At 34.6% G+C, this 8,680-nt stretch overlaps 1 protein-coding gene across 1 annotated transcript; it reads left to right on the forward strand.

The window, feature by feature from the left end:
* The first annotated feature begins 488 nt into the window (after nt 1–488).
* LOC116146387 (GPI ethanolamine phosphate transferase 2) lies at nt 489–7,648 on the forward strand. The gene is made up of 17 exons (XM_031431788.1): nt 489–704; nt 786–885; nt 975–1,019; nt 1,474–1,641; nt 1,720–1,804; nt 1,925–2,031; nt 2,473–2,553; nt 2,747–2,799; nt 2,895–2,997; nt 3,204–3,347; nt 4,166–4,262; nt 4,739–4,964; nt 5,072–5,165; nt 5,342–6,331; nt 6,522–6,614; nt 6,725–7,002; nt 7,314–7,648. The coding sequence occupies exons 1-17, from the start codon at nt 574–576 to the stop codon at nt 7,441–7,443; spliced, it is 2,925 nt and encodes a 974-aa protein (XP_031287648.1). The 5' UTR covers nt 489–573; the 3' UTR covers nt 7,444–7,648.
* The last annotated feature ends 1,032 nt before the right edge of the window (nt 7,649–8,680 follow it).

Consider the following 8,680-nt stretch of genomic DNA (forward strand, 5'->3'; position numbering starts at 1 on the left):
TCATTCATATGTTAATGGGTAACAAATTCAATCAATCTTTTCTATCCATTTGTAATTCATTAGGAGATACGTATGGTTAACCTAAGTTATCATACAAAAATTCCAAAATCAATAATTAAATAATCATATAAAATATAATAATCACGTTTCCAGTTGCACAATATTTCAATTTTCAACTGTTTAAATACTAGTCAATGCATTTAATTTCATGTAATTGTTTAACAAGAAGAATACTGCAGTACAGTATAGAGTTATAATAGAAAAAATAATGCTATATCCACTAACAACAAAAAATCATACAATCCACTAACTGACTTGATAGATTTTTCTTATTGTCATATCAGTTTCAAAAATAAAAAATAAAAAATTTTAAAATTTTAATTGTTAGTAGTTGGATTAGTACATCACATATCTTTACTCTAAATCTCTAATATAGAAAATGACAAAATGTCATTGCCTTCGTAACCTAATTTTAAAAAAGCTAATTTCTTCTCATATTTTTCCCTCGCTTTCTCGGAGATCCACTGAGTTTGAGCAGAGCAAACACTTTTGCTCCAAATCAATGTCGTAAAAATGTCAGTATCGTCCATAACATGCAAAAGATTAACCTTATTGAGCATATCTGCTGTTTTCATTCAGCTAATCGGTCTCTCTCTCTTCGTCTTCGGCTTCTTCCCCGTCAAACTAGCTCTCTCCGGCGTCAGGTACTATTTGCAACACTTTAATACTTAACATGTATTTATTTTTTATTTCTCTGTTTTTCAATTTGATTTGTTTTTTGATAGCGGTCCCGAGTCTTATCGTGCACCAGCATGTGATTCCAATCACAATCACACTCACACTCACACGTCTCTGCCTCCTCCTCAACTTAGATCACTTTATCAGGTTTAACTCAGTCTCCTTTTTATAATTTATTGTTTCATCAGTTTACTTTTTATTTTGTAAAATTAACTGGAAATGTGTTCATAATGTAGGATTTATCAGGGATTCCCCCATCCTTTGATCGGCTAATTTTTATGGTATGTTTATAATTTAAATGCTACTGGTTATGTTACTAAAATGATATTCTGTTGTTTAGTTTTTGATTGCATGCTGATTTTTAGCAATTTAACGTCATGGGGTATTATACCCTATTCCTATTGATCCCAGTAACATTACAGGGAATTTCTTGTCTTGGTAACCTTTGTACTTTACACTTGTAACATGGAATGCCAACTTATAACATAACATAACATTGCAAGTCAACTTAAAAAAAAACATAACATTCCAAGTTGACAATTACTGTTATTTAAGTTTGAAGTTGCATACTACAACTATAAAGTTGTGGAAACCAATTTTTCTTTGATATTATCAGGACTTTGCATCGTGGTATGACTCTATTCATGTAGGCAACAATGCCAATTGCTAAATCCATATTTGTTATTTTTATTTAGAGGGATTTTTGGTTTGTTTTTGAAGTTTATGTTAGTTTAGGTTATTGATGGTCTTCCAGCAGAGTTTGTTCTGGGCAAGGATGGTAAGCCACCGAGAAAGGCTTTCATGGAAGCAATGCCATATACTCAGTCACTGTTAGCAAATGGAATGGCCATTGGGTACCATGCAAAGGCTGCTCCTCCAACTGTTACAATGCCGCGTTTGAAGGTGAGGGTCATTTTCCAAAATTTTCAAGGAATTATGCTTTTATGGTTCCTCTCAGCCCTTATTAATATATAATTGTAGGCTATGGTTTCTGGGGCAGTTGGAGGATTCTTGGATGTGGCTTTCAATTTCAACACCCAAGCTCTATTAGATGATAATCTTCTTGGTCAGTTGAGCATTCATGTTTGAGTTGCTAATTGACTGCATGAAAGTTACATTTTGTTGACTTGTTGCGGGCGGAGGGTGCTAGGAATGTGAATCACTTGTTCTTACTTTTGTGTTGCAGGGCAGTTTTTAAGTATTGGTTGGAAAATGGTGATGCTTGGTGATGAAACATGGCTTAAGTTGTTTCCTGGGTTATTTACAAGGCAAGATGGAGTTAGCAGTTTTTTTGTAAGTTGAACTTTATTGCATGAGGTGAAAATTCTTTTAACTAGTCTGAATTTGTTGTCATTCCTTTTTTACCTAAATTTCATGTGCATTGTCAATGTTAGCTTGCTGACATTCTTCTGGATCTCTTAACTGCAGCCGGTATGGTGGAAGCTTGATTATGATGATTGAACTTAGATGTAACATATTCTAAGTAATATTTTTAACCTTCTAAAAGCTGTGGGATGTTCTACACTTCCTAACTATGTGGCCTTAGTTTTACTGTTGTTTTTCATGTCTTTAACTCTGGCGGAGCATTTGTGCTTGGTCAATGTTGAAGTAATGATTTTTTTTTTTTTTTTTTTTTTTACAATGCGATTAGTTGTTAATGTTTCTTAAAGTTAGACATATTGGATTGGTGAGTTTATTTGCTATCATTCACCATTCTAAGTTTCTTTTTTGCAGGTGAAAGATACTGTACAAGTTGATCAAAATGTTTCTCGACATCTAGGGGATGAGCTTAGCAGAGATGACTGGAATCTTTTGGTTTGTCTTTCTTTCTTGTTAACCAAAATATACTGCATTGCCTTTGTCTCTTAGTTAAGTTTTAGCATGTTTTCCTTTTCTGGTTTATGGTTTTGATTATTATTGTTCATCTATATTTGAGAGGAACATTTTCCTCTTTTAAGAAGGCTCTTGTTCTGTACTGTTGTAACATATACTGGAACCACATTTCCAGATTCTTCATTATCTCGGATTGGATCATGTTGGACATATTGGTGGTCGCAACAGGTAATGCCTCATCAAGTTGTGACAGAAAGAATAATAATTTTCCTCTTCCAATTTGGTATTTTCAGCTGCATTTTGATGTTTGTTCATTTCCTTAGTGTCTTGATGGCCCCAAAACTTGTGGAGATGGATCAAATAGTGAAGATGATTCACACTAGTATTATTCAGACTCAAGAAAGTGATCAGGGCAATACGCTTTTGGTTAGAGCTTTTTTATTTTTTATTGTTTCTAATAATACTCTTGAACTATGGAAACAAATTGATGTATGCTTTCAGAATACTGGAACCCTTCCATTTTGGGAATAGTACTCGCTATTTAAATCCTGAAGAAAGTATTCACTATTTATCATGATTATTTGGTCTGTTTGAGAATTAGAATCTACTGATGTCTCTATTCCGTTATATAGGTGGTAGTGAGTGATCATGGAATGACTGAGAGTGGTAATCATGGGGGCTCTTCATTTGAAGAAACGGATTCCTTAGCTCTCTTTATTGGCCTGAGAAATCATGTTTCTGATTATGCATCAGCCACCAACAACACAGCTTACCAGGTAATGCAACTATAAAATTTGGCGGCTATATATTGCCATAATTAACTGAATTGTCAAGCTTTCCTTTTATTTTCCTCGTAATGTACCAGAAATTCCTTTTAATAACCTGGCCTAAGATGCTGATGCAGGCATGAGACTGATAATTTCTTCTTTCGCCTATAAACTAAACTCTTAATGATATAGATGTACTGCAGATAGGTAAGAGATAAGAATACGATTCTTCAGTTTTTAATATCTGAAGTGTGCAAGTAGTTCATGATGTTGGATATCTTAAGTGTGTAATGAGTAGAAACTTCGAGCATATTATATTTGTTTGTCACAGAAAAAAGTACTCATTGGCACAGGATCTAAGCAATTAAAATAACTTCTTGAGTTTTCAACTCTATATCCTGTTCGACTATAAGGCCTTTATTTTTGAAGGGCACTTTTAGCAATGTTTATGGTGTAACCATGTGAGTTTCTCTTTTATGTGCTTCTCCTATGTACTTTCTGCACTCAGGCTATAACTTATCTTTCCAAGTGCTTTTGCTGTCATTGAAAGTTTCTCCCATTCTTATGCTGATCTTTAAAGAGGTTTTACTTGAATATCCCTTATATCAAATAATAGAGCTACGACTTCAACACTTGACCATCAAAAGCAGCATGTATATCAATAAACGGAGACAATATTATAACTGGGAAAATTCCAAACAGAATCACTCTCTAGTTTGTTTTTCTTTGGTCTATGTTATGCATCTAAACAATTTTTCAGCAGATCACTCAAATAGACTGAGGTGGTAACCTTTTTCAATAACTCACCTTTGATTCTTGTGATCCAGGTTGACATTGCACCGACATTAGCTCTTCTGTTTGGTGTGCCAATTCCGAAAAACAATATTGGTGTCCTGATTTCAGAAACTTTTGATTCATTGAAAGGTTCAACATCTCTCTCTCGTGGTTTATTCTGAAAACATCAGAAAAAGTAAAAGGGAAGAAAATATAAATTAAAAGAAAGAAAAATTAATATGGTTTTTTGAGTGTCAACCTTCTGATATATGCTGGAGTTTGTGGTATATGTTTTAAGAGACATCCTCAAAGAATTTAAGTGACAATGCCTAAAAGATTATGAAACCATGCTGTCCTATTCTGTTGCTTCAGAATTGTTGAATAAAATAGATCTCTTCAGAATACTTGAGCTTGGGAGCCCCTATTGTTTGTTTTATGACATCGATTTTGGGTGGAATGGCTTTGGGAGTGTTTTAGGAAATTGACTTGTCTATCTTTAAAGATCAATTTTCATTAGGAATTGTAGAAAGAACATTCTTATGCAGATCAAGTTTCATCTTTTTATGTTTGCATATGATGTGAAGTACTCTGAATTTTTATATTGTTATTGTTCTTGATGAAATCAGATGATCATCGGCTGAGGGCACTGGAGTTAAATTCCTGGCAGTTACTCAGATTGCTGCAGGCACACTCATCAGGTTTATCATGTGGAAATATCCCATACAATGGTTTTAGTGATAGTAAAACGACTGGAACTACTGCATGCAATGGTAGTACCGAGAAGATGCTTTGCTGCTTGTATATGAAGGCTGCAGTTCTTCACAATTCCTGGAAGTCTAAGCAAGTTTCAGAGTGAGTGATTGATATAGGATATCAATTATTGTAGTAATCATAAAATGCAGCTCTTTACAAACTTTGCTGATACTCTTTGCTCATATCTTTGTAATTTATGTAAATAGATCTGATAGATGGGAAGTCTATAGCAGCACTTTTGCAGCATACCACAAGTTTCTGAAAACTGCAAGTGAGTGGTTATCAAGCAGAGCAACTGATGTATGTAATTTTTTTTAATCAGTTTCTGAGTTGACTAAGACTCTGTATGAAGAGATGAACTCTATTCAAGTTGTTTCTTCTTTGAGGGTTTCAGCAAGACATTTTGTTTTGTCCAGTAGATTATCTTTTTTTTTTTTTTTATTTCCTTTGGTTAATCTATATCTATTATTCTGCAGAAACCTGTTAACCTGCTTGCTTCTGGAGTTGCAGCAATGCTGCTATCATGTCTGATATTTTTAAGCCTTATACTTCGTATGTGTAGAGAAGTTAGCCTAGTAGAGAAGCAGCACCTCTCTGAATTAGGCAGTAATTCACAAAGGTGGCATTTGGATGAGACCTTTGTTTTGGGCGTGATCTTCATCCTTGTTGTAAGTATGACATCAAGTTCTATGGTGGAAGAAGAGCATTATATTTGGCATTTTATGGCATCCACATTGTATCTGGTGTTGCTTCGTAAAACAGCACAGTTGCTCCCAGCAGGAAGTAGGGTGTTCAGGGGACAGAACATAATGTCTTCTGTATTTGTGCTTCTTATCTCTGGAAGAATATTGAGAGGCTGGCATCAAGGTGGTGTGAACTGGACTTATCTTCCTGACATTTCTAAGTGGCTTGAACAAGGCGGTAATGATCTTGTAAAAGCAGTTCAGCTTGTCTCAGGTGTTATGGCCATATGTGTAGGCTTATATGCTCTATCTTTTTTTGGATCAAAGAAAATAATTGTTCAAGTGGTTGGAATTAACTTCTGTATTGCTGGATTGTTGGTTTTGCAATATGTCATGAGGTATCAGGACAACACATTTGTACCATCTAGTGATGGTGCCACCTTATTGGCACAAATTATCTATGCCATTCTGGGAAGTGCCACTGTTGGTACTGTTGTAGTCATACCCTGGCTTATTCCTATTCACCTATCTGACATGGGCTCAAGTCATAATATCTACTTATCAACTTTGGTTCCTAGCGACATAAAAGAGAAGTCTCCACTGATGGAAATAAGAGATTCTTTATATGTTATTGGGTGGTCCTACATCTTATGCTGGTGTCTTCTGCAGTTGTTGCTCCAACAGCCAATAAATTCAATGCCTATATTGTTGCTTCTTGTCCAAATCATGACCAGCATGCTATATTTTTCATACAGTCGTTTGCATCATAAGGAATGGGTTGAGGTGCGCAACTACATCTTGTTATGTCTAAACGTACATAAATTAGTTTGGAAAATTTGTTCTGTATTATAATGAATATGTGTTGGGTGAGAATAAGTTAGGATGTATTTTATGTTTCAAAATTAGCAACTTATTTCATTTACTCTATTGTATTTCAAATACTAATTCTCTGCAACTTGTTTCATTCTTTTAGGTTTCTGCCTTGTGCTTTTTGGGAATGGCTGGCCATTTTGCTCTAGGGAACAGCAACACTCTAGCCACGATTGATGTTGCTGGGGCTTTTATTGTATATTTCTCTTCTTCTGGGCATATATTTTCCTTTTTCCTGTTTTCCCTCCGACACCCTCTACCAGTATTGTTATTCAAGTAGCTCAATATTGTTCTTTACCTTTTCAGGGAATCTCAAGTCATTCAACGCTTCTTTCTGGTATTTTAATGTTCAGTATCACCTATGCATCCCCCATGTTAGCTCTTCTTAGCATGGTAGTGTACATGTCTGTGAAGAGCTATCTCGTTGTACCCCAGAATGTAGATTCTGGACATCTTCTCAAGACAATGCTTGGTTTTCCTTGTTTGGTTCCACTGGGCATAAACTCGATTCTATTGACCGCATATACCATCGTCTTGCTGTTAATGAGGAACCATTTGTTTGTTTGGAGTGTCTTTTCTCCAAAGTAAGTCTCACTGAACTCAAATCATTGTTGACTGATTCATGAATCATTGTAGTGTTGTAAAACGTTTGTTGGATTTACTTTTGGTACCATGGTGAAAGGTGCTGCTAAATGATCTAAGCAAACTATAACCTTTTTCTTATAAAGCTAATTTGCGCATTTTCAAGGGTAAAGAAACTTAAGTAATTGCTCCATTAGAATTTTTGAAGGGTAGAGAATATCCTTGAAGGGTATGTGATTTAAATAATTTCTTGGATGACATTTACAATTGAATTTAAATTGTTGTAAAACTAATGGTTGCATTCTTCCTTTAGGTACCTATATGTCTGTGCTACAACTGTCTGCATCTACATCGGGGTCACTATTGTGGCTGCGACTGGGATATACGCATATTTGGTGCTGGTAATGCGGAAAATGAAGCGATTTTCAATTTTCAATCATTAACGATACAAGATAGCGCTTGAAGCACTAAGAAACCAAATTTTGATAGTGTGGAGTAGAAAAACCCAATTTCGATTCTTTCAGACAAACACCAACTCATATTAACCATTTTGCTTTTCTTCTATTTATAAGATTAATGTCAATAGTGATGTGGCAGAACATTGAAACATTTAATTGTAATGGAAATATATCTTATTCATTGATTACACTTGATTTGCAAGGATCCTTTTCAACATTGATTAGAAATATTCATGGCAATAACTGCCGCACTAAATTCGGCAGATTCTCCAAGGTGACAATCTCAGAAGGTGGCGCAAGAGACCAGATCAAGTTCATTGAATCATTATCCGCGAAAAAGCTTAGTGTTCTTGTAGGATCCATAGATGTGGATATATGTTTGAGATATTCCAATTCATAAGATCGAAATATTCCACATGTTCCATAATTCAGTTTCTTTGTATAGGATTTCATTACAATCCTTCGTTTGTACAGGTGGGATTAGAGAAAGAAAGATGAAAAGTTATTGGTATTTCTTGTCATTTTATCTTTGTTTTAAAACCCAGATTGGACTGATTAATTTGATCGGTTCGACAGGGGCTTGACAGCCTCTCTGGTCTAGTTTAGGTTTTAGGGGGGGTTTTACTATATTGTAAACTTATAGGTAGGATTTTTTTTTTTGGCAATATTTCAAAAATTTAGAGACTAATTTGTAATTTATTTGGGCATTTTGAAACAAATTAAAATTTAAGGGACTAATTTAATTTTGTAGGGATATTTTGTAATATACTAAAATTTAAGGGACTATTTTAATTTTAAAAATATTTTTGTTGTTGATGTCACCCGGTTGGACCGGTCGACTAGTAATCCGGTCACTTGTCAGGTTTCACAATAGGTTGGGTTTTAAAATAATGCATTTTATGGTTAATTTTTAACCACATAGTTAGTCGATAGTATTGGTATATTTCACTCTTTGTATTATAATTATGTGGCTATATGACTACCTGTATGACACCATTAAATAAGTTATGGTTTGACTAAATCAAGACATGAAGGATAATATGACCAAAGTAGCCAAAATACTGCTGATATTGTTCATCAATAAACAAAATACTAGCCACTACTACAAAAAACGATAACATAACATTCAGAAACATAGTAATAATAATGAATAATAATACAAGCACACTCAATGAGAATAATATGTATATGATACAAAGTACCCAATGACTAATAGAGCTGT

This window comes from Pistacia vera, unplaced genomic scaffold (assembly GCF_008641045.1).
Source record: "Pistacia vera cultivar Batoury unplaced genomic scaffold, PisVer_v2 Contig477, whole genome shotgun sequence".
Classification (NCBI taxonomy): Eukaryota; Viridiplantae; Streptophyta; class Magnoliopsida; order Sapindales; family Anacardiaceae; genus Pistacia; species Pistacia vera.